Raw genomic sequence first — 27,222 nt, forward strand, 5'->3', positions numbered from 1 at the left:
CACACACACACACACACACACACACACACCACACACGCACACACCACACACGCACACACACACTTCTTAAGGGTGGGTGCCCCTATCAGAGATGATGGGATTGATTGAGTGAGCCTGAATGCTGTCTGCTAAAGAGGCAGAGATGGAGAGAGAGAGAAAGAGGGGGACAGAGGAGGAGTAATCACAGCATGTGGACTGAGAAAGATCAATGGAACTAAGGAGAGGACGACCGAACGAGGAGTCGCTGCACTTAAGCGCGCCGGGTTCAACATTATGTACGAGGCGGGGCAATATTAGGGGTAGGGGTGAAAGAAAGGGCTTCCACTTGGTTTAACACCAGCATGTTTTTCCCTAAATAATGACCATGGGTCAGCACCTGGTGCCATGTGCAGCAGCAGGTTGCCGACTGATGACATCATGTGAAATCCATCCATGAATCAACTGCTCTGCCTGTGACAGATTGGGGCTGTATACAGTTTATTGGGCAGGAGGAGCTTTGGGGAATTACATTTAGAAAGATTGGCAGATGCATGATCCCTGATGCACTACACAGCCTCACGCATTGAGAGTGGAGCCATGAGAGAAAAGAAACATAATTGGGTAAACCAAAAAGTTATGAGTTATGTTTTTAATGCCTGAAAATAGACGTTTTGGGTTGAACCTGTCTCCAAAGAAAAGATGCAGCCAATGTTTTCGAAAGTGGTGGTTAACGTAAATGCTCTCGGGACTCATATCAGTAGTTTTACGGGGGGTTGTCTGTCCAATGTTCTGTGGAAAGCGAGCCATACGGCTTTCCAGTCGCCACACATCTTATCCCCGTAGGAGATACAAGAGCCTTTCCAACCGCACTGATCACAAAGAGTGTCAGCTGGCCACTTTAACAGGGCCGCTGTGCAGACTGGCTGTGAAAACCGGGGAGCATTACGTCAATGAAAAGGTTATAACATGTTTATAGATAGGTCAGCGCGGCCCAGAGTTTTTAAACAGGTTTGCTCCAAAGATAGTCTTTCTTTCAGCTCATTATTTTAGTTTTTATGAGACAGCATATGCTACAAGGACGAATGTTGTAACGCAGACTGCAACAAAAAGAAGGCAAGGAAGAATGACGTCATTTCAAATGCAGCTCTTGTATACATTGCACTGGCTCTGTCCATGGTGCTGAATAGAGCCCTTCACATATTCGCTGCTGATACATAACCAGGGCCATACGTTGTTGTTTTGTTTTTTGCATTTCTAGTAGAAAGTCTATAATGTATGTTATGTCATCACGTTTCTTTGTCATGCTTTAAAAATATATATATAGTAGTTGATCATAATGTATAGATATTGTGTTAGAGTCGAGTGTGTCACAGTTTCAGCTCCACACCCTCCTCACTCCCCGTCGTCAGTCTAACTCTCTTCACCTGTTCACACACCTGTTGTCACAGTTCAGCTCCTCACTCTGTGGTTCAGTCACTCCCACCTCGTCAGTCTGACTTCCTTCACCTGTTCACACACCTGTCTTTGATCACTAATCAAATCCCTATATAGTCTCCTGCCTCACACACACACACACACACACCTTGCCAGATTGTTCTTCCTTTTCTATGCCAGACTCTCCAGCACTTATTTCTAGACTGTTTTCCTGTTGCCGACCCTGCCTGTCCCTGGTTAACCCGCTAGTCCAACTCCCCGAGAACCTACCAGCCCTTCGTCCTGTTGATATTCTGCCTGCCGTCTCCAGAGTGTGGAATATAAGTTCGAAGGATCCCTGGAGTCGAGGGTGCATTTGGGTCTACACACGAGTCGTTACAGAGTGTTTGGAATTTCTTTTGCTGCTCTAGCCCTTAAAGGGCCAGACGAATGAATCAGTATTTCACTTTCAAAAAATTGGGAGACTCACAAGAGACAGATAACAGAAAAAGTAAAACTCAAAGAAGCAGAATAAAAGAAGTTTTACTCCGTACGGGTGAAGCTCCAAAAACATTGGATTCTACATTTCCTGTTATGAAACAATGTCATTTTTTTGTAAGAATCTTCCTGCCAGGTAAATGCCGCATCAACTAAGCTCCATTTCACAGTCTGTGTCTCAAAGATGACATCATCTGGGTTATTTTACTCCAGACACTAACTCTATGAACAAACTGGCCTTTATACGTGCATCATCAGTAGCGCAGAGTTCCCCTTTATTGTCTGTGTCCAAGTCTCTGTTATAGCCTTGGTGGAAGAAGTAAAAGTCAAACAATTAAACCGTTTACTGAACTAATGCTAGTTAAGTGAACACAAAACACATTAAGTAAAACAGTGAAGTATCGAGGTATACAAACACTTCTCAAAGCATTATACTGTGTCCGATATTTTTGAATATTTCGTATAAAACTAGAACCCTAAACCCATAATGCTAACTACTCATGTGACCAGACACACAACACGTATCTGTCATGATGCATCTCCCTCAGACATCCTAAAGACAAGCCAACGTCTCCAAGCCTGCCTCAGTGCCCCTCGTGCAGTTGCATCTCTCGCCTGCTGATGGCCCTCTTGCTCCTCTCCCACTCGGGGTCCCCTGCCATACACGCGCGCGCGCGAGAGCGCACAAACCCGGATGGATGACTTCACCGTTCTGCCTGGGTTTCCTTTATGATCCCGGGATCTCCCACTTCCCTCACCAGACACCAGCGAGCAGCACGGGCGAACACACCTCTCCCTCTCTCACTCACACGCCGCCTCTCCCTGCAGCTGCAGCACAACCAGACACCCCGACGAGACCACAACAACAAGCGACCCGAGGTCCGCTCAGAAAGGAAAACAACAACCGCTGCAGCTTGCACACAAAGAAACGGGAATCTACATCTTCATTTGAGCAGATAAAGTCGCAGAGGAAGACTTGCGTCTACTTCTTATTTACGCGGGTGATCCTTCTGCGTCGTGCTACAATGTCCGAGGTGCTGCCATACAACAACAACGAGGGGCAGATGAGCGGCTACGGGGCGGATAGCGATGTCAACCAGATGTCCTACAGCTGCGGACTGCAGGACACCAGCGCCTTTTTTTCTGCGTCGCAGGCGAAAAGACCCCCGAAGCTGGGACAGATCGGCAGAGCCAAGCGAGGTAAAGGATGGTTGAATACAGGATTTAGAGGCATGCTGTCTGGATGGACACCATAAATTATGGGATAGACAATGGGCACATTATGTTGGGACTCCTTTGTGGTCCACGATATTGTAATAAATATCATAAATTTTAATTCATAATGTTGTGTCGACAATATCAAGCATACTTTTGATATTTTAAAATGCAATACAGGATAAATACTTCTTCAGGTGTGTGCGTGTGTCGACCGCATTCGAGCTGTTTACATGCAGCTCGAGACGTGATGTCGGTGTAAGGACACACCCCATGCTGAGCCCGATACCATAGGGTTACATCAGAAGGGGAACATGCCTGGCTCGACGCCATTATATATATAATCGGAGTTGTTTTGATCAAGTTCGCGTATACCTGAGGTCGAGGATTTGCAAAAGTGCTTTAATGCATTAATTGATTTATTCACCTGCAATCATACAGCACTCACGTTTCATCTCCTTGTTTTTTGGTTATTTAATGCGCCATATGGCATCCCCTGCATAAGCATCCACTGACCTCTCAATAAAACACAACGAACTCCCGATTGAATGAGATATTATAGAAATGTAATCTCTCCCTTCATGGTCTCAATAACCGACCCCCCCCCCTCCCTTCTCTCTCTCTCTCTTTCACAGTGGTCATCGAGGACGACCGAATAGACGAGGTCCTGAAGGGGATGACAGACACGTCTTCACCCGGCGTTTAAACGTGAGCGACGCCTTGCAGACTTTTTAATTTTTGATCACCGATTTGAAGCACTTGTCGGCTGTGCATGTTCGAGGATTGCAGGAGAAACACGACGGCACGAAGCGAGGATGGTGTGACGGGAGGAAATGGAGAGAGAGAGAGAAAAAAAAGGGGGGAAAAGACGGCGGGAAATGGAGAAATGTTGAAAGAAAAAGCGATAGAGGGAGGAAGACTCTGGAAAAGACCAAGATTTTTTTCATGGGATTTGCTGGCAATTCTCCAAACGAATCCCGATTTTAACTATTGCTGCGCAGCAAGATGTTGAGATGGCGGACACCGCTCAACCTCTGCTGACTTTAATGATGGATGAACTTGTCATTACTTCACGACCATCTCTTTTTCCTTTCCAACAGCGCTGTCAGCAACACAATACTGCAACTGGAGGCTGATGCTAAATCCCAGCCCCATTTCAATAGGTTGTACAGTACAGTAGGTAGGCTCAGCTCTCAGACGTCCCCCCTCCTCCCCCCTCCTCCCCCCTCCTTTAGGCTTTGCTTTGTTGATTCGGTCAGCGACGGTGCATTCAAGGGAGCTGTCCTTTCAGCACTGGGCCAATGCATTCCTGTTGCTGCTGTCGCTTTTTAAAAGTAGACCAACCAGACTCTCGAGCCTGCTAACTAGAGGAGACCCATTGTATGTAAAAACATATATTCGAGGATGGTGCAATGTTAATATTTTCTGTAGTAGAAGCCCTGTTTGCTCTTGGCCTTTAAAAGAGTATTAGGCCACAGATTAAATCTGAACCACAGGCTACATCCTTCTTCTACTTCGTCTTCTACTTCTTCTTCTTGCATTACCCATCTGTGGTTAAAGGTGCGGCGTGGCACTTTCATGTAGCTGATTTACATCTGCACATATCTTTTTTCCCCCTCTCCTTTTTTCCGGATTTTCAATTACTCCGATATCTACAGAGGCCAGCAACGATGTGGGGAATATTGTAAATGTTTTAAGCAAAAGTCATGAAATCGATGGAAAAATATATATATACTTTCCATAATTTGGTTATTTTAATTTTGCAAATATTCGTCCTTTGTCTTCTATACGTTTTTTCTCCATCTATTTGCATGAACTTTCACTCCGGTGCCAATGTAGGTGCCACTACTCTTACCCTGGCACGCTTCTTTTTAACAAAAGTCATATTTGTATTTTTATATCTAAATATTTGTCATTTAAATTATATGCTAGTCTATCGTCTTACAATTCATCAACAAAAATATTTCTACTTCAGAGAGGATATTCAGAATGAGATTCGGCTTCATGGAGGCAAAGCTAAGATTTTGGTGGACTGGTCTCATTCGATATCAGAGGTCGGGCGTTTTTTAAAGACTAACTGAATGTGTCTGGGGTTTTTGCACACATCAATGTTAAACTATTATTAAGAAATCGTTTACTGTGACTTGAGCTTCGTTGATGAATTTGTTAGAAAATGGCAGTTTTAGAGTATATTGCACTGTTTACGAGTATCTTCAAATAACATGTTGTTATTTGACCGATTTTGGACATTACAGTTTTTGTTTTTTTATTTTTATTATTTTGTACCATTATTTAAAAGAAACTGGATATGGTTTATCGTGCATGAAACCTTAATATTTTCAATAATGAAACATTGTTTTATGAAGCAAAAAAGAAACACAAATGTCATGACATTCTAAGAATGAGTCATTGTATATTATGATGCCATTTTCACTGTACTTGGTGAATTAATAAATGGTGAAAGAACATGTAAATGTGATTCTTTGGTATGGCTTTTGTCTCAAGACATTTTAGTATAGCATTCAACGGAAGATAAAACCCAAATAGGACCCACATTAGACGGGTCTGGGCTAGTTCTGAGATTACAAGTCAAGGGGAAAAAACATCGCAGAACATATCCCCTCAGCAAAGCACAAAGACAATAAAAAAAAGAAGATAAATAAGCTTATTTAATAAATGTAGTTTCAGCATTAGAAAATATCATCTACTTTTGTTTGTAGCCTTTGGGCTCAGTAGTCATGACCTCATGACATTAAATACTGATCCTTAATTAAAGAGCAGGGAAGGAACAGTGATTCATCAGCTGTTAAACAGCTCTGTGCCAGCCTACACGAGTGAATTCATTAAACCACAGACCCCTGGGGGTCCACAACCAGCCACATAATCATCTTTCAAAGTCTACATGTGCAGTGTGCTCATCGCTCTCAAACAAAAGCTTCAACAGGGCTGTTAACGCGGGCTTTGGCTAGAAAACCTCGAAAAAAACACAATGCACCAAAAAATCTAAAACCAGAACATGTGGTTTATGACGGTGTTCCCATCCACGTCTTTGTCCAACCGACGCCATGACAGAAACTGGACATTTTAACCATTTAACGCTTTCTGCTTGTCAGTTTCCACATGAAATGGTGTGAGGGTGAACAGATTCAGGTGGGTGGAACACCACCCATAGCACACAATGTGCCTATTGGTTTCTGTGACCATAGAAAGAGATCTCAGCCATTTGTTATTCTATTTTCTCCGAAACACATGAGGATGTATCTTTGAATGTTTTTGTTTTTTTAAATCTCAATTTGTTTGACATATTAGCTGAGGGACTTCACAATCTTTCCCAGAACCCCCAGAGGTACAAATACCATGGCAGGGAATAACGAGTTGATCACATCAACAGATCTCAGGAGGAAGAGAAGACGTTGTCCAGATCTAGAACACCGTACTACACTGTTTGCCAACAGTTTCAGGACATTGTGCCGGTTGATATCTCCCTTTTCTCCCTGCGGTACACTAACCGCTTCAGTATCGATAACTCAATAGAAATAAATGACTTTTTCCTGAAAATCATGCCACAGTTCTCTTCAGTTTCAGTCTCTGCAGTTTATCGTTTGGAAAAAAACATGTTCAGTATCAGACCGCGTCTGTAAAAAGCTACATGCTCTGACAACAAAGCTTGAACACTGATCCTCACAGGACACTGTATTGCACTTCACTCTAATAACAGAACATCAACAAAGCGTCATCAATGTAGCCGACCAGATTCCCATCAGAGAGATTATTGACTGTCTTGATGACATGAAAACTGCCCTGAATGAACACATAGTGCTATCGACCATGTTGTTGTTGTGGATGCCGTGTGTGTGTGTGTGTGTGTGTGTGTCTACCGTCATGGACAATTACACTTTTCACAGTAATGGGCGTCTCTGGAAGGCCGGAACTGGACTGACATATTTGGGCACGTGTTGAATGGTATCGGCTCTGCTCCGTGCCTCTCTCCTATCACGAGTGTAACTGTAAACATGTGACTTTAAAAGTAATTAAATCAAGTCCCACTACCAATAAGCTGCAGCATTGCTCTCCCTTCGGTGTTATTCGTGTTAAATATGTCCAGACAATAGGCTGAGAGAATAACAATGGGGATATTTTAAGTATTATAAAACTAGAATTACCACCTCACGGTTGTTTACCTCCACTCACCAGTCAAGTTGTAAAATGTGATCACTTCATCATTTTATCCTATTAGTCATTAGTGTGAATTATTGTGTTCACGAGAATGGAGGGGATGGACAGCCTGCCACCACCTGGTCTCTGGCCACCACTTTATGAAGCATTCAAATTAAGAGATCAAAACCAGTAATTAATTATTGTCGGTGTCCCAAAACTGCCTCTGTGCCATCAAGCTTCATTGTTGTCCGCGAACTATTAAAATACACGAAACGATACTTTTCAATGGATGATGTATTGCCTGATTACAATGAGCCAGCGTTCATTAAAAAAATAAAAATACATTATAAATAGAAGTCATCCATATTTTTATCAGATTTCTGGACTCTGATGAGACCGGAGAGGCTTTATAGTCCTTGTGAGGCGGTTGAAGAGGATTTACCTTCCTCCTACACTCTAACATCCATATCAGACGATACAATGATAAAAGGTTTCAACTGAAACAAAGTCCACACTGCTCTTCTCGTTTAATTAGACCGAGGAAGCTTCACCAGCAACAATACAATGTGTCAAAGATAAAAACGCATAATTATCCTTTAAATTCCTATGTAGGAGGTCTGACTTGAACATCTCAGGCAACAACTAATGAGCTACTACCCTCTGCTGACACATACATGCAGTCATCACATTATAACTTGAGTATTTTGAAAAGCGCTATAGAAATGTAATGTATTATTATTATTAGAACTGTCAGGGTCAGAGGTCACATGACTGTAGATGTAACCCGAGGGCTCCGGTGTCCTGACCTGGCAGATGGGCTTGAAGTGCTGGCCGTCCTGGGGTCAGCACAGATATGCTGTGACGCCTTCCCAGTGGACAGTCGCTGTGTGAACACAGAGCGATGCACGCGTGACAGATATATGGGCAAAACAAACAACACGCCATTGCACACAGCAGTACATGTTGAGGGCCACTGTGCTGTCATCCCTCACATACATGAACACACACAGCTCAAAGCCACTCTCAGCTCTCGGGTCAAACTGAGCGTGTGCAGTGAGAACAAAGAGCTTTGATCCGATTCCACTTTCGCCCCATCCTGAGCGGACATCCATTAATATTCGTCCTCCAGTTACATAAGCCAGCCGTACAGTATATGATGCCATATTGCTGCCCCGAGGGAGATGGGCAGATACACCGGTCTGTTTAGAGCAGTGGCAGTTCTTCCTCCAAGTCCACAATAAAGACATTACAGATTGTTTTCCACTGACAAGGAGAGTGAGTCATTCTCTCCATCTTATCTCTGCTTGTTTGTAGCCCCGTGCTTCATAGGCGATAGGTTATAGCTTGGTGTTTTCATTAAAGAAATTCCAAAATAATGTTTGATTGAATAGATCCTTTAACCCTCCTGTTGCCTTAGGGTCAATTTGACCCCATTCAATGTTTAACCCTCCTGTTACCTTTATATTTACTGACATCTTTTACCCTTGGCGTCAATTTGACCCCAGCAATTAAAACCTCCAGAAAATTATTAGAATTAATATTGTTTTCCAAGTTTAAGTGTGAGGTACTTTATGTTTGTTTGTTGACTACCTAAATAGCCCTTTAAATATATAAAAAAGTTGATATTTCTTATATGTTTGACACAGTGAAAAACAGCCTGGGGTCAAATTGACCCCAAAGAACACCAACATTAAACATTGAATGGGGTCAAATTGACCCGAAAGGTAACAGGAGGGTTAAGGTGCTAAGGACGAGAAGGGGAGCGTTTGCATTGCCTGTGAAGGGTCTCAAAAGGGCAGCGACTGGGCCGGCGGCCTGCAGCTAAAGGAGCTAACGGCACAAACATCGAGTAAGCGAACAAGGAGAACGTGTGAAATGGACTGCACGTCTTCCAACCACTCAAAGGGCTTTCATGTCATCAATCCCCCATTCATACACCGATGCCCATCAGGCCTCCCTAAGCATCCACACACTGCAGGAAGAGCCTGCGGGAGCAATTTGGGGTTGAGTGTGCCCACGGACACGTGGAATTGGACTAGCAGGGCTGAGGAGCGGACCGCCGGTCCTCTGATTGAAGGACGACCCTCCTCCACCACTCAGCCAGTCGCCAATGACAACAATAGAAAGAACAGCTGAGAAATAAGTTTGACTAACTTTAAAAAATTTTTTTTTTAAAAACCTGTTCGACTGTCTGAGCGCTTGTATTTCTCGCCTCATTAGACACATTATTTTTATTATTCCTGCAGTCCCACATGTCCTTAAATAATTGTGTTAGTACATTAGAACTAACCAACAAACATAGAGGACCATTGTTGTCGGATTTCCCTTCAAGAATCACGAGGATGCTTTGAGTGTCGCTGCCGTCAGCACAGAGTTCAACGGGGTGTCGTGACACAGTTCAACACAAACACACACAGCGAGGCCGATGGAAGCCACAGATGTTTGGTTAAAGCATGCAGTAAACTCACAGAACGCCCACACACCAATGCACTCAGGGCCAATCGATGCAGGCTGGCTGTGAGATAAGTGACAGAGGAAGACAGAGGGAGGAAGGCATCGAGCATGCAGTAGATTAGTGTTGTTGCTGCCCTTGGGCAACAGAGCATGGAGGGCAATTAGCAGCGGGAGAGAAAGTTCTGGCTCTGTTATCTCTCACACACACACAGACACACAGTGCTCTGTATTAAATCATAGCCGAAGACATCTGGATGACTCAGGTGATCAGCGAAAGAAACAAAAGAATCTGCAAGTAAGACGAAAAGGTTTGTGCTCAAGAGAAAGTGATGACTTAAGCTCTCCTGCGAGAGCCCCCCCCCCCCACCCCCACCCCCAGCTCTGCGGTTATGTAACTTAAGTCCAGTCAACTTAAATCTCACTGTCATTGCATCACTCCGTCTGAAAAACGCTATTTGCAACAACAAAATATGCCGTTTTCAACTTGTATTCATATATCGGCAGAACAGAAATTAAAGAAAAAATAAACTCAACTCAGGCAAACTGAGGAAAACGTTGGCAACTTGTACTTAAAGAGAAAGTCCATCAGAATCATCAGGGACATTTCTAACCTCCATCCAACCACACTGACCATCATTATGTGTTTCACGTCTTTATTGTCATGATCAAACCTTCTAACTTACATAACTCTCCTGTTCAGGGAGTCTGGGCACTGGACCCACACGTCACCATGGAAACCAGATAATAGATAAATGTTCATAATCCTGTTATTGCAGAGCACAGCAGATTGAGATACAACTGAAAAAACAGTACTTGATGAAAAAATGGCACCACAAAATGTGCCATGTGCGCACACACACCGCACTGAGGGGGGCGGGGCTTAGCCAACCGTTACTGACATGGCAACCGGGCTAACTGGCTTGCTGAAGAAGATCGTGGGATAAGATTAAAAGCTACAGGACAGCTTAAAGACCTTTAGGTAAAACTGTTTTGTCAACAGCAAAGTTGGAGTTAAACAAACTACCATTACACCGGCAGGAAGTCGAGGAACTCGCGCTAACCACTCGAAATCCAGACTGTTTGCTGTCCTGGCTCCTCAGTGGTGGAACGAGCTCCCCACTGACATCAGGACAGCAGAAAGTCTCTCCATCTTCCGCCGGAGACTGAAAACACACCATTTCCGACTATATCTGGATTAAAACACAGATTTGCACTTCAGTGGCTCTTACTTATGGTATAGTTCGACTACGTTAAGAAAATGTGACTTTCTGTATTCTTGTTGTTCTTAGTTTGTACAAATGCACTTATTGTAAGTCGCTTTGGATAAAAGCGTCTGCTAAATGACATGTAATGTAATGTAAAAGAAGAGCCATCTGAAAAATCATGCACCATTTTTTTTTCCTGTCTTAAAAATAGGCAGTAATTAGATCTGAGTGGAGAATTAAAAATAAATGATTTCTACTTTATCAATGTGGTGCCCCCCTCCAGTCACCAGCCTTCCTGGCTTTCTCTTCCAGGTCTAAATGTAAGCAGCAGAGAGCACAGGACCCGAGACTCGGCTCATGTTTCCGTAACGGGTAACACGCAGGGTGGGCTGGTACTTGTATGTACTGGCTGGTTTCACACACGCCATTTCTCCAGTGCCGTCCAGATGCAGGCAACCCACAAAGGGAGAATTGGACCGACATATAAATAGACTTTAACACTGAGTGCACATGCAGGCCGGAGCTGCTGTGTCTAGACGAGCCCGTTGCCTTCTTTATCTTTCCATGGACCTATAGAACAATTAGGAACACTGGGATGTACCATTGTGTTTTAAAAGATACAAGTTTATATTATTCAATTCAATTCAGTTTATTTTATATAGTCCAACATCACAAATTACAAATGTGCCTCAGAGGGCTTTACAATCTGTACACATACGACATCCCTGACCTTTGACCTCACATCAGAGCAAGAAAAACTCCCAAATAAATAGAAGAAAAAAAACGTTCACGTGGAAAAAAGGGAAGAAACCTTCAGGAGAGCAAAAGAGGAGGATCCCTCTCCCCAGATGGACACATGCAATAGATGTCATGTGACCAGAAGGAGTCATTACAGAGCTCCAACACATTCAATGAGTATGACAGAGTGTATAGTTGGGAGTCGGCATGGACCACGATCCAGACCTCCACATCCATGAGGCAGATGGAGGTAGAGGGGAGTAGATTATGACCTGCATTACAACATAAGCTGATGCTAGCAGCTTTAGAACATGATGAAACAGACAGAAACATGATGAGTCATAGTATAGACGACTAGAGTAATCACAAACTGACTCAAAAAACAAAACAATCACAGAAAACATATAGAAAACAATGTTTTAGTTCGGATCACAGGGACACTCCAAGAGTTCAAGCCAAAGATGTATTCCGTGTTGACATTGTTTATCCTGTAAAGTTGATCGTGAAGCTACCTTATCTGTAATCGTCACATTAAAAACATCAGTGGTCAGTTTGGGTAATCTAAGTATTTTTCATACACATAGGTGATTTACAAAAACAAAAACACGAGGTATATTTGCTGGCACCACTGTAATAAAGATGTATTAAAAAAATAAGTGAATTAGGTCTGTTTGACAACAGATGTGTTTATTTAGGGTACACTCCGATACATTTATTATATTTATTTGGCACAACCATTTTGAACATTTTGTAAATAGTAACTCCACGGTTTCTTTTGGTTAGTCTCAAACGTGATTATTATGCTACTGTTTCCAATTCTTCTTTGGAAATGCAACAACTCCCAATTATCGTGCATTCACCACGTGTATTTGGATGTATATTTGGTCATTATTTGCTCTCTTGACCACATGTTGAGAGAGCCTGGTGGGGCATCGTCTAAATCCTGTAGAAAACAAATCCTCTCAAATCTTTCCTCACAGATGTCGATATGAACATCTGTGCCGAACATAAACCACAGCTAAAGTCATAGCAGCTAGTTCTGACGAGAGGTAGACATGTGTGGTCACCCAGGCAGCTCTTGTTGTACGAGTGACCGTAGCCGAGCTCACTGATAACCCTCAGAGTTCACGTGTTCCTAGAATTCAATATTAAGCAGGAAGTCTTCCTCGTCTTCCATTTGCATGGAGACAATGGCGGCAGGTGGTGATTCGGTGTCCTCCAGTAGCTTTTTCTCCAGAGCTGCATCTTCTGGGCTGAGCTCCTCCCCTTTGGTCATTACGTACACATAATACTCAAAGCCGTCTCCGTAACTGTACTTCTGAATGGACCAGTTGTACTCGGTGCGAGCATAGAGACGTCTCCTGAGGAGGGGCGAGGAGAAGGTTACGGAGACGAAGCGCCCCGCGGGCTTCAGGCAGCGGCCAACCTGGAAGTAGAAGAACAGGGAGAGGGAGCGTATGAGAAGCCCTACGACTCAGACCTGTGCCGATTGAATTCACATCAACAACAAGACACCGGTTAATTTTATCTTAACCCTCCTGTTACCTTTCGGGTCAATTTGACCCCATTCAATGTTTAATGTCTCAGACAACTCAGACACTGAACTCTTTTAACCCTTGTGTTGCCTTAGGGTCATTTTGACCCGAATCAATATTACACCCTCCCCCCGCCTTTGGGTCATTTTGACCCGATTCAATGTTTCACCCTCCTGTTACCTTTATATTTACTAACATATTTTACCCTTTGGGTTCAATTTGACGCCAGCAATTAAAACCTCCAGAAAATTATTAGAATTAATATTGTTTTCCAAGTTTAAGTGTGAGGCACTTTATGTTTGTTTGTTGACTACCGAAAGAACACCGACATTAAACATTGAATGGGGTCAAATTAATCCTAAAGCGGGGGGAGGGTGTAATATTGATTCGGGTCAAAATGACCCTAAGGCAACACAAGGGTTAAGACTGGCCTGAAAACCTTTTTATTCAGGAAGGCATTTTTTACCTTGAGTTAATTTATTGTCAGCTATTTCATTCTTATTTTTATGGGTTGCTTTAACTATGTTTAAATCGGTTTAATTTGTTTTCACTATATGTGTGGCACTCTGAGATTCTTTGAAGGAAGAGTGCGATAAAAATGAAATGAATTATTATTATTATTAATGTCGGTGTTCCTTGGGGTCAATTTGACCCCAGGCTGTTTTTCACTGTGTCAAACATATAAGAAATATCAACTTTTTTATATATTTAAAGGGCTATTTAGGTAGTCAACAAACAAACATAAAGTACCTCACACTTAAACTTGGGAAACAATATTAATTCTAATAATTTTCTGGAGGTTTTAATTGCTGGGGTCAAATTGACACCAAGGGTAAAATATGGTAGTAAATGTAAAGGTAACAGGAGGGTTAAGGACAGGCAGAGCCGTGGATAACGCAATCTTCTAAATGATACCCAAAACTGAGTCACAGAAAACTCTGACTGCTTGTTGTTTGTTGGCTGGACGGACACTTATGCCCCTCAATTCGGTTGTTAAGGATGCAGATTTTCAGTCCGCAGTGATGGCCGTGTGGCCCCGTGATCTGATAACACGGTACGAACACTGCGAGGGCCCCAAGATATGAATAATTGTTGTTCTGGGTCCATCAACACTCCAGTGTGTCGATCCTTCGTGTGAGAAACACGTGTGCATCAGGACGCAGTCACGCTTCAGAGAACTCAGAGCTCAGGCAAATTAGAGTGCACACACACACACACACACACACACACAATGTGAAAATGAACACAAACACATGCATGCAGAGACACATTTAGTTTGACTCATGCAGGGATTTTCTCCAGAGAAGATTGTGATTGTGTGTGTGTGTGTGTGTGTGTGTGTGAGAGAGGGAACTGAGTCTGAGTTCTTTCCTCTAACATGCAGACCGGTTCAACATATTGGTTTGCTTTGGGAGAGAACGGTCGAACATTAGCAGAGATGCGATGACCATCACAACCTGAGGACAGGTGAGTGGAGGATAATAACGTTCTCTGACCAGTTATGTTACCTTTCCTCCCCGACGTCGGAGGCCGGCAGCAAAGTCCACTACGGTTGCTACTGTTTCAGATTCCTTGAGGACTTGTTGAGGACCATGAAACACAGATTTGAGCCTCTTTAGACTTACTGTACTTGAGACTTGTAAAATGTTTGTTAAATTCCATTAATTATGGATCATTTTAGACCCTGTGAATTGTGAAACTGGGTTACAGTGTTAAAAAACTTGAGTACATCGAGTTATGACAACTGAACTATCTCCATGACAACTTCCATCGACTGACGAAGTTCTGTGACACGCGGATGAAAATCGCTGCTCAGTGGACCTCATTGTTTCTAATTGTATATTTTAAATATTATACAATTAACCACCACGACATGGGCGTTTATTGTTTGAAGGGAAGAATGAACTATATAAGAACATGTTATCATTCATGAGGCCCTGATGCCAGACTGTAGATCTACAGTTTATGGCATCAGGCATTATTACACGTCTCACTATACTATATCGTAGAGTGAGACGTTCAATACAGTTATATATTCATATAGTATAGTGAGACATTCATACAGTTATATATTCATATAGCATAGTGAGACGTTCAATACAGTTATATATTCATATAGCATAGTGAGACGTTCAATACAGTTATATATTCATATAGCATAGTGAGACGTTCATACAGTTATATATTCATATAGCATAGTGAGACGTTCATACAGTTATATATTCATATAGCATAGTGAGACGTTCAATACAGTTATATATTCATATAGTATAGTGAGACATTCATACAGTTATATATTCATATAGCATAGTGAGACGTTCAATACAGTTATATATTCATATAGCATAGTGAGACGTTCAATACAGTTATATATTCATATAGCATAGTGAGACGTTCATACAGTTATATATTCATATAGCATAGTGAGACGTGGTCTGTGGCTGAGCTTCAGCTCACAGGTGACTTTCATGGGTTGGTAATGTAGGACGGAGTAGTTGTGTCTATGAAGCTGTGGAGGAGCACGGTGCCTCCCCGGTCCTTGGAGAGGAGAGTCGCTCTGAGATATGAGCACGTGTATCCTGCTCTCCTCACATGATTCATTTCCACCAGCAAGCAGGCCGAACATGAATTATTCACTCTCCACTGTGACACGGAGGAACAACGAGAGGAAGGGTGGAGGGGTCGTTGAATATGGGACGGAATGAGTAATGCGAGGCACGGCAATGCGAGGGAAAAGCCTCGGGTGGTCCACACACGACGGAGAGCCAGACAAAAACATGGCAAAGAGTTCACAGAATTCAGAATTGAAACCACGACAATCACAAAGAAATGAAGCGGACCACTGCTCCTCAAGCCCAGAATATGAGCGTGGTGAGGGTCGTTCGTTACGAAGGAGCTCACAGAAATAAGCTTCCTGCCAGCTGGACCGCACTGCCCCCTGCTCTGTTCCTACAAGTGCAACGTACAGAAGATACAGCACACCTCAGCAGTTGTTGAAAGCCACGTTGTTTTGCACTAGGCTAACTGCGAACCTACCTCAAATGTTTGTGCTAAAATAGCCCCAATGAGTCCTCTCCTTGTCTTGATGTGGAACCGTTCAGTTTATGTGTAAGAAACAGAAAACAACTAGAACGGGCACTCGGTAGAGCGCATACCTTCGCATATCACAAGATTGGGCATTGAATTATGAACATGTTGGCATTAGTTGCATGCCACTTGGATACAAATTGACCGTACTATGGTAAAAAGAAGATTTTGACCTTTTCATGACCTTGACCTTTGACCCAATCGATCCCAAAATCTAATCAAATGGTCCCCGGATAATAACCAATCATCCCACCAAATTTCATGCAATTCGGTTTAATACTTTTTGTGTTATGCGAGGAACACGCATACAAATAAATACATAAATACACGGCGATCAAAACATAACCTTCTGCATTTTCAATGCGAAGGTAATTAGCTGAAAGAGGCACAAAATGCTCAGTAGAACGACAGAAATGGGAATCCTTTTTGGGAATCACGTCTTTCCCTTTTCCTTTAAAAAAAACATGATGACAGTTTCCTCACAATGCCGGCTCAGACTGCGGGGACAGTGCAGCACAGGTGGAGTTCTCTGGACTCTTTGGTGAGTTAGTGGACCGAAGTGGGAGTGAACAAAGTGCATCACCCTGACCTCACCCTTCAGCCATTATGCATGACACTGAGATGTATGGCTGCACACTTTGTACCCGTGCAGTGTAACTCCAGAGCCGCACGTCACCGGGGATCGGAGAGCAAGCGTCACTGCAACTCGAGACGACACTGAACTACAGCAAACAGCTCGGCCAGAACCGTCATTGTTCGTGAGCCGGGCCGGCGGCTGGCGGCCGGAGGTCGGCCTGAACACCACATTCTGATATTTAAGGACATTTTAAACCAGCTGACACAGAAATTACCCCCATCCCACATCATGGGTTTCTAAGGAGAGAGCACTGACTGAGATCCTCCCGCTGGGCGGTGAGTCATATTTATACAAATTCTCTATGTATATAGTGTACTACGACAACAGCTCCGGCACTGTGTAAATCATCCACCCACACATCAGAGTGGTGGCATTACGTGATGAAGGATCAACAGCAAGCAGGTTTGTTGTGCTCTGAATGCTGCAGGTAAACAAGTGTTGGTCTTAAATGTGCCTGAGTCTCTCACTCAGTGGTTCTCGACCGCATTGGAGGTACTGAACCCGGCAAGCTTCATCAGGGCATCAGCCGAACCTTTCGTAATTCGCAAAGTAAAATATGATTTTTTCAAAATAAAGGTGTGTATTTTATTAGTGCACAAAAACGTGAATTTCACACGGAAACATAACTTAATGAATATTGACTGCAAATCAATGAGACTCTTGCTGTTGCCTTACAGATACGAGTTCAGAAAGGCGCGGCGTCACCTCGGCATCGTGCCGCTCTCGTATCATTTTTGCAACAAAGTTAGTTTTCATGTCTGCCATCCTCGAAAAAGGATTGGAAAGAAGAAAAATGGCCGAACTCCTGAGAGTGACTCACCGAACCCCTGGGGTTCGATCGAACCCAGGTTAAGAGCCACTAACTGGATGGACAGGTCATCGGCTGCTCCACCCGATCATTGGAGTGAAGAAACAGCGTCACACAACTATGAGTCCGTTTTCAAAATCCACTCTCAGTCCGACATCTGTAATCTGAGCCTGAGTGGGCCGCAGGGCTCCTCCAAGAGCATCGAGGACCCCAGTCTGGTCGCGTCCATCTTCACACCACTGAAACCATTCTTTAACGTACACACTCCACACAAACACACACACACACAGACCCAACTTAATTCACCCAAACACACACATCGCATCATGGCCTCTCCTGAATTATTGAGTGGTGGAAGGAGCTTGTGTCTGAGTGACTCGTCTTGAGTGCACTGCAACAAAGAGGAAACCTGAGATCCGGAGTTCAGATCCCCACGAGGAATCCCAGGTCATCACAATGCCATTTTAAGATGGTCAACACTTTTGAAACACCAATTATTCTGTAATAATATTCCCATCTATTCCAAATATTTCTTCACGTGGGAATCAACTTTTTAGTGCTATATTATCACAAAATTGTCTATTTTGGGATCACTCATTATAAATTAAGAAGAAAATGTCTTTGCACTGAGAAACCAATGAACTTGTTCAAACCTTTGAAATATTAACTTTGTATGTGTCCTGCCAAACATTAGTCAGAGAGAAGATGAGTCTCCTATCCGTTGCTTTGTCTTCCTGCTCTCACTGGACTGCAGTATTATTATTCATCCTATTTACCTCCCATTGAGCTCAGGTTTGCCCAAAGATACTGAACATGAGATAACCGGTATGAAGGTCAGATGAGGAAAGATGTTATTGTGATGTCACTCTTCAAATCCATTTGCTTTTAAAGACCATGAGATGAGGTTGAATGCTGCAAAACTAAAAAGGTGGACGATGCGATAAGACTCAGATTATACCTATTTTTGGTGATTCACTATTTCTATATTTTTCTTCTCTCTACAATCATTCAATCAATCACATGCTGAGTGGCTTACAGGACCGACTCAGCTCTTAAACCAGTGTTGAAGAGAAATATAAGAAAAGAACAAATGTAGTTATAGTATTACATGTGGGAGAAGATGCACACTAAGGAGAATGGTTAATAAGTATTAGGCTAGTCACTGATTGTGTTTTTATTATTATGGCTGTAAATGCACTTTCATTATCTAAAAAAATATAATGTCTTTATTTAATCTTTATCTGCCCATCCATAATTTACAAAAAGCCACAAAAGCTGTTGCAGGCTCACACTGGATGCTGTAACTTAACAAATGCAATAAATAAATAAATCAAATTAAACCATCTGCCAGGATCAGATCACAAGACGTCAGCACAAGAACGGCGTGACGCGTCAGAATCTCACACGCCTCTCGATGATGACGTCGCCTTGTTTGCCTCCAGTGGGTCAACTTCTACGACATGATCTGTGACGGTGACCCACGCAGGAGAAGAGGACGTCTCATGAGCACAACCGAGCACATGGCAACGGGGAAGAGGAATGATGTTAGTGGTGTCATTAATGGTGGCGTGATGTTGGTCCAGTGCGCCGCCAGACTGGTCCGGGTCCAATGTGTATCCTGCTATGCTTCTCCACCAATGCACAATAACAGTTTATCAATCGATGATCACCTCATATGACATCGTCACAAAGGACAAAAAACACTGTTCAGTCTTTTCCGGCATTTATATGGGTTTCATCCAAAACGTGGGAGAATTTAAAAACACTGGTTTGACCACTAAAACGTTATTACTGTTTTTATATTTTGTTCCCCTTCTGAACCAATGATGGAGGGCAGGGGGGGGTGATTAGTGAGAGGCACACACACACACACACACAGCTATGCAGCCTGTGCCCTGTGCAGACCTTAAACATGCACAGAAGAACAAATACTTGAACTGGGGCCGAGAGAAAGGGGAGGAGTTATTTTTATTGAGGTCATATTTTCATAGACTTACTTGGCACAGTGATGGATCACAGGGAAACTGTGACTGTTGGATTCCCGCTCTCCAACATCCAGCTTCCTGCCTCCTCTACTCTGCCCACCCACCTTTACCCTAAAATCCCTCTCCGCTACCCTCCTGTTCTCCCCTCTCCTCACCCAGCGCACAGCCCATCACCCCCGCCCACCCACTGCATAGATACATTATACATCAAAGACCCTTTCTCGTCTCTCGCTCATCATCTATCCACCCTTGCCCTGCCAGGACAAAAAAAGAAAAGCTTTCCCGTGCTGGAGTTAACGTGACAGACGAGCTGACGTCGATTACAAATACAGATTTCGAGGCTTGACGCCCTTTTGAATATTTGTTTTGATATACATGAGTGTGTGTGTGCTTGTGGAGGCTCGGGCTATCGCAGGAAGACGACAACATCCTGGCTTTCAAGTAGGCGCATCCCTCCCTCTCACACCTCACGTTGCCATGGAGACAAATGTTTAGTGCTGGTCATGGTAACGTATGTAGGTCAGGACGAGACACCTCTCCAAACAGAAACTCCAGGCAGCAGAACAGTGAAGCTCACGCCTTCGTTAGACGAGGAGATTGCCAGGAAGTTTGGATAACGAGCGGCGCTGATGAGAGAACACAGCTCCAACAGCACAAAACAACACTGAGTGTTTACAGTGGGAGTAAACATCAACATTTCACTGGGACTCGAGGCTCTTTCAGGCTGCAGACAAGCTTCCTCAGAGGAGTCTTGCTCAGTGGCCTAAATAGCGGGGTTGACTTTAGGCGATTACCGGAGTTTAATAAAGACAATAAACGATCGTTTTTTTTACAATAAATGTAGCTGTGAACTGGGTGTGAGTTGTGTTTCGGTCATTTCCTTTCAAATGAGGGGAAACTCTCGTCTTCAGGCACATTTTCAACAGTGTGTCCATGCTGTGAGATGTTAGTGTCAGTGTGTGTGTGGGTGTGTTGTGTTGTGTTGGCGCGTGGACCTAACCGATCAGCATCTTCACGTTCAGTTGCCACATTCTCCCCTCATGGCAATCTGGCATGCCAGGCTAAAATTAAAACCTCCCTTTCTTCCCTTTTCATCAAGAAATAAAAAGAAATGTCTCTGGCTTTTATCTCTCCCACTCCCCCTCACAGCCTCCTCGCCCTCGCCGCCTTCCCTTTCCATTGGGAACCAGAAAGAGAGGTTGACTTTAATTACTGCACTTCTTTTCACACCGGCGGAGAAAGACAGAGACACACTTCAGACACCCACATCCGCCCACCGCCACGCTCCCAGCATCCTTGCACTGCTTCGAATGCCTGTATTCACAAACCTGTGTGTGTGTGTGTGTGCGTTTCAGCATTTCTGTAAACACTTTCCTCACCCACAGTCACTACTTGATAGCAGTCACAGATAGAAGAGCAGCAATTCACTGTGAATAAATACTTTTGTTTAGTTCAGCAGTGTTTGCCGTTCTCGGCGCAGTATGATGAAACAATGATGCAGACTTTGTGAAACACGTTGTGCGGGCCGGGAAGGCGCCGAGTACCCGAATGTGTAATTGATAAACTCATCTGCCTTTCAGAACAGTTTAGAATACATTTGTAAACCCGCAGAGAAACTGGAGCAAAACGTAAGCAGCTGTTACAGTGACACATTTGGCTTCGACGCATGAAGAGGAAAAAGAGGGAGGGTGTTCCCCTCTTTTTGGATCGCTCCCTTTCGCTCCCTCTGCGCCTCGGTTTCCTCCATGTCTTAAACAAATGGCATCCTCTTAAAGCCCAGCACACGTATTACACTTATCAAGCCCTTGCTTGCGCTTATATGTAATTATCCATTAGGTTCTTGCGGGTAGGCTGGCATCAGCAGCGGCTGGGTAATTAGTTTATTGCAGCCCGTCTCTATTTAGCAACACTTGCCGCTTACAACTTATACCGCAGCTAATGTTGTGCTACTTGATGTGATTAGTTTTTAGCCATAAACTGACAATGCATAATTAACTGCTTGGACGGAAATGAAAATGTAAATCGATGTAGATAAGACATTATGGATGGATTTAAGAGCCAAAACACAAACAACTACTTCAATAAAGTCTCAGCTTGGCGTTTGGGAGATGAAACGTTTGGCAGCAGCCGGAGACGGAGGGAGACACGGGAAGAGAAGCAGAGGAAGAGGGAGGCCGAAGGGGAGGAGAAATGGGCCAGTGTGTCTCGCTGCTGAAGGGGTCTCCCGTGGGATGGAGAAGGGGGGACAGACCAGCTGGGTGGTGGTTCCAGGAGCACACTAACACAGTCCAGTGTGTGCAATGGGCCAGCATCGCCATGGAAACTCAACACAATGCGACATGACACGACACGTTGACGCCGTGATACTTCCAAGGGTAGCTCGGAGGAAGATATTTGAAATGCTGGCTCTGTTATCACATAAATGTTCTCTTTTTAATATAGGATACATAACATATTAATTACAAGACAAATATTAGCATGGACTACAATGGAACCAATCATTGCCTATAAGTCTATCGCACATTTAACTCCTTAAATGACGGCTAAACTTATATTCCTTTTGCCTGGAATACTGTCCTGCTGAGCTGCGGCAAGGGCAGCAAAGTAGCGTCGTTGTAAGCAACAGGTTGAAAACTGTTTTATTTCATCTTCTTATCAAACCCGTGACCTCATTACCTTTCTTTTTTTAAACTTGCATTCACTGCAGCAGAGCATTGTCCCTCTGCGACTCTCTTCTAGCCTCTAGCCTCAGGAGACCTCTCCGTGACTCATCCTACGACAGAGCAAAAGGGGGTCTCTTTTGCTTTCCCTCGCTGGCTTGACTACTCAAAAAGAAATCGAGCATCCTATCATCCCCGAGAGGCCCATTTACTCCTGAGTGCAGCAAGTAAATTGTCATTACTTTCCTCAGTTCCCCTCTGAAGAGGTGAGAGAGGGTTCACTGTGGCCCCGCTGAGGGAGACCAAGTCATCTGAGGGGGGTGCTTGTCAGACAAAATAACAGTAAAAGGTCCGTTTATCATGATTGTCCAGAGGACACTGGTACATTTATTCTGTCCTTTACTGGTTCACATTTAGTACTGGCTACACACGATGGTGCCACCAGGATACAACCGCTTTGGTGTTGGAGGCCGTTCCTCTGACCGATCTCCGGTGGCGCCCCGGAGCCCGGCATGAATCACCAAGATGGTTTTCCCGTGCCAGTTGGTTTTTGCCGTATGCATTTGTGCTGAATAACAGTAAAACTATTTACTGAGTGACTGTGGAGAGAATCAGAGGTAGAAAACACTTTTGTACAGCACAGCATTGCTGCAGACGTGGGCGGGCCAGTTTCCATAACAACCTGACAAAAAAAAAGAAGGAAAGATATTTTAAAAAAACCCAACTTCAGCTAATTTATTCTTGAAGTTTGGGTGCAAGAAAGAAAGTCTGCTCGTCTATTTGTGCCTTTGATATATACGACATACGACTGCAGCCTCAGTCGATTGTTCCGAAACAAAATGTGTTGAATTTGGTCATTTCGGTTTAGTCTGTTGACAATTCTTCAATTCAGAAGTAATCTAAGGGATCTAAGCTACTGTATATATGTAGATTTAAAAATGAGGACCAAGGAGTTCAGTACACCAACATCTGTTGTGCCATCGGGGAAATTTATTGGGCTTCAGCCTTGATAAAAGCCCAAAATAGTGTCAAAGGATGCAAGCTTTCCATTGGTCAGCATGGAGTCTCTTCTGTACAGCAGGCCTGATTCACAGTATATCCGAAACTACGCCGGTGTCAATCACGCTTGCAAGGTGGCCGTTTTTTTTCACAGGTTGCAAACTGATTTTAAAAGCTTCTGTTGTGTCCCTTCAAAACAATAATTTCCTTTTGTCAAAAACATTGCAGACTTGATGGATGGTTTTCACAAGTCAAGCAAGTGTACATTGATGTGAATGGAAAGCAGTGATTGTCTGGAGGGGGGGGGGTAGACTCAACACCCTAACACACAGTAGCAGCGATGTGAAGTGGACATGGGCTGAATCACTTTGGCTAAGACAAGCAGAGTTTTGACCCATTAAAGGTTTATCTCCCAGTCAAAGAAAAGTGGGAATTCAGCTGTGGAAATATAGACAAGTGTCCAAGACATGTCCCCTGACGTAGACACGCCGATGATAAGGTGAGTTCAAATCTGAGAATCGCCCTCTATACGGGCAGCACTGCAATTACCTTCCACCTCTGCACCGTGAGAAAGCCGACTTGTCCTTTCCAGTTATAACGCTAACATTATAACGCAGCTCTTCACACCAAACCAGGCCGAGACTCATCAAATACTCGATCATCAAACTGCTCTTTAGCTGTGCTTCTACCGTCTCATTATATAGCAAATGTTAGAGCCTTCGCAGTCAGGCCGTCAGACCTCAGACTCCAGGGAACACGTGATGGGTTCCAGCCCCGTGCCGTGCGACGGTCCTGTGTGTGAGGGAGTGAGCGGAGGAACGGGATCCACATGAACGCGACCAGGACTGCAGAGCACGAGAGGGGAAGAACATGCCCGTTGTCTGAAGTTCAGACTTTAAGCTAGAAGAAGAGATGTATTCTTTACTGGACACCTCATTGCCTGTTACAGCAGGACAACTTATTCCGTTATCTTGCATATTGGCGCACAGTTGAGTACAACATTGAGTTATGTGTCATTCTCAGCAGAGCTCCTCCCACTCAGAGTAATCAAAGACATCTGTGTGGGTGTGCAGGTGCATATTAACACAATCTGCCCGACGTCAGAACAAAACACACAAACTCCAAAACATAGAAAGTGGCAGCAAAGGAACACTCCCAATGCAATAGCCAGCAACTCCATTTAATAGATAAACCAATTAAAAGGTACTCTCTGTGAACAAAGCTGTTGAAGCAAGATGTACTGTCCTGGCATCTGGCCAGATGGGGAGTGTGATCACAACTGGCCCGCGGCACACAACATTGACTGGAAGTTGGAAGGCTCCAAGAGAGACTTGGCTCTACTCTGACGACTCTGATGAGAAGTACACAGTAGTCTGCTCAGCCACAGCTTATTGGTGTCGGAATAACATCCCGTGATCAAGATGGATGAAATCGAGGCGAGGCATTGAGGAGGGCACTCTCGGGTCCCCGCGCTGACTGAGGTGTTTTCCTACTTCCACCTGGTTGGACTGGGCTCCCGCAGTGAGTGGAAAGCAGCAGTCGCTGTAGGAGTTGATGTTGAAGTGACTGTAGTGGGACTGAGTCACCGGCAATGAGGCGTTAATACTTATTAAACAGCCACAGGAAAATGTCCTGACTGTTGTACTGCAGCGTCAGGACCGATAGTACAGACACACACACACACACACACACACACACACACACACATGAATGCAAACTTAGAATGACCAATTAGTCAATTTGGACACACTGGTGAGAATAACATACAGTTTGAAAAATACTCCACGTTCCCATCAAGGGCAACAACCACTGAATGTCTGGATGTGTGTGTCTGAGGAGTGTCGAAACCATTTCTCTGAATACAAAACAATCATTATCATCTATTCGTACGACAATAACAACCCTGTAATTTCTTCCTTTCAGCTATAAAAGGGCGGCTGTGTGTTGTTTGGAGATCACAAAACTAAATACTGCACCTGACTGTGTATCATCCCCAGGTCATGAATCAGGTTCATTTTGGAACACACCAGCACTGTGGGAAAACCACACTTGACGCACTTGACACTGAAAATGCACATGAGGTCTAAATGCAGATATTTGGAATTTAAACGGAAATTCACGCAGCATAGATTTAACTCTGTAACAGTCACAGCATGTTTAGTGTTAGATTTTAAAACAATAGATAATGTATCTTCTGTCTTTTTCCAATTCAAAAAGAAAACAAGCATGCTTCTGCTGCGTGTGTCTAAGTGCTTTCTCTCCACAGCACTTGAACCTGACACGTCAGGAGCTACATTTTCGATAATTTGCTTTGTAAACTCTCAAAAAGAAGAAAAACTGTGATATAAATACGTCTAGTCACTGGAGATTTTTCATTTAGTCCCTCTGTACTTCAGAGGATCTGGTCATGTGTGGCCTTGTGCTAAAATCCTGAAAATATTAATTAGGGTATGTCAATTGGTTGGAAGTAATGATTAGTGTACATTCAATACAGTTAATAACACATGCAACGCCATTTTATGTAGGAAAAAGACAAATTGAATTTAAAATGTGATTCTGCTGTCAGTAGCATGTCGCCAATAGGCCTTTATTATAACTGACTGCATATTTTTTTACCATCGCATGATTTCAGTAATGACATCAACATCAAGAGTGATTTTTGCAGAGCTAATCCCGAAGGGGACTGAACAAATCCCTCGTATCTTGCCACCGGCATCAAAGCTGGAGAGAGTAACACTGTACATCAAAGCTCGAAACAACTCAACCCAAAAATAAAATAAAATCATCAACAGCCTACAAAGCTGAGCGACTAAAAATGCCTGGATTTTTTTTTTAATCCGCCTCTCTCCTCATACGGTTCGTGGCCCATCCAGTGAGTAACCGCCACAGACAATCTAATGCTCACTGAGCTGCTTTGTCCAACCTTAAAATGTCACATTCAATTCAACAATCACTCAATTGTGCCAAGTGCTGGTGAACTGTTGCTATTATTTTCAGAGCTATTTCTGTGGCAGAGTATGCAGTTTGGAGACAGCGCCTCCTCACGTGCCTCCACCCGGGTCGGCCGGGGAGCCGTAGCCGGGTGGGCTGAAGCCCGCCCACGAGGGTCCCCTCAGACCCCGCATCCTCTGATATAAAGTCCTGCTTTGACTGGGGAAGAGATCATCAAACTGTCCGTGCTGTACGAGCTCTACTTTGCCGTGCCGATGCAGCTGACTCATTTGTGCAGCTAATGTTTTGCACGATAGCGCAAACAAACATTTTGGTAGTAGCAAGAGCCGACACCACCTCGGCAGCCAGCGTAACACACTCTCTCCATCACTCTGTCGCACCTTCTGTTTGTTGGTGCTCTACTTATCTGTCACTCTTTTTTTTTCTTTTTTTTCTCCAGTCGCTCCGTCAGTCTCTCCATCTCTCTCTCCGTCCGATCGAGGACTGGATGAGCAATTTGGATTCCGAGAAGCTGTGATTGTTTTGTGAAAATTCGACGTGGCCCCAGGCTGTCGTTTTTCATAATTAAGTATCGGAGCAATAATCTGGCTGCACACAGAACCCACGGCGGACCGGGCTGTTCACACGGCCGGGCTGTTCCACATAATCCTAATTTTCATATCCATACTGTACATGTCAGAGCAAACTGAGTGGGGGCACTCTGGAGCATTAGAACGGTTCTAAACATGTAAGGCAGACAAACATCACCCGCCCCTCCCTCCCCTCCTTTTCCACGCGAGTAGTTTTGTCTTCTGAACGCTCTGCTGTTATCTCTTTCCTCCCGTCCATTTCTAAATTTAAAGTGACATAAGAGCAGAGTCCATTTTTTGCCCTTTCTGCATAATTGCATCATTTGGCAA

General features: G+C 43.8%; 2 protein-coding genes across 2 annotated transcripts in view; one reads left to right on the plus strand and one right to left on the minus strand.

Moving 5' to 3' along the window:
- The first annotated feature begins 2,638 nt into the window (after positions 1 to 2,638).
- camk2n1a (calcium/calmodulin-dependent protein kinase II inhibitor 1a) lies at positions 2,639 to 5,573 on the plus strand. Its single transcript, XM_056421813.1, has 2 exons — positions 2,639 to 3,090; positions 3,741 to 5,573. The coding sequence occupies exons 1-2, from the start codon at positions 2,916 to 2,918 to the stop codon at positions 3,809 to 3,811; spliced, it is 246 nt and encodes an 81-aa protein (XP_056277788.1). The 5' UTR covers positions 2,639 to 2,915; the 3' UTR covers positions 3,812 to 5,573.
- Positions 5,574 to 11,546: 5,973 nt separating this feature from the next.
- The window catches only part of ece2a (endothelin converting enzyme 2a), a 42,921-nt gene continuing 27,245 nt past the window's right edge, over positions 11,547 to 27,222 (minus strand). The window contains exon 2 of the mRNA XM_056421810.1: positions 11,547 to 13,086. Coding sequence (XP_056277785.1) covers positions 12,796 to 13,086 — 291 coding nt within the window. The 3' untranslated portion in view covers positions 11,547 to 12,795. The remainder of the gene's footprint in view (positions 13,087 to 27,222) is intronic.

The sequence above is a fragment of the Pseudoliparis swirei genome, chromosome 8 (assembly GCF_029220125.1).
Source record: "Pseudoliparis swirei isolate HS2019 ecotype Mariana Trench chromosome 8, NWPU_hadal_v1, whole genome shotgun sequence".
NCBI classification, from domain to species: domain Eukaryota; kingdom Metazoa; phylum Chordata; class Actinopteri; order Perciformes; family Liparidae; genus Pseudoliparis; species Pseudoliparis swirei.

What these genes read in the sequence shown, in the direction of transcription:
- camk2n1a (XM_056421813.1), top strand. Translation starts at nt 2,916, where the DNA reads ATGTCCGAGGTGCTGCCATACAACAACAACGAGGGGCAGATGAGCGGC. An exon ending in GATCGGCAGAGCCAAGCGAG is followed by an intron (nt 3,091 to 3,740) that starts GTAAAGGATGGT and finishes TCTCTTTCACAG; the next exon opens with TGGTCATCGAGGACGACCGA.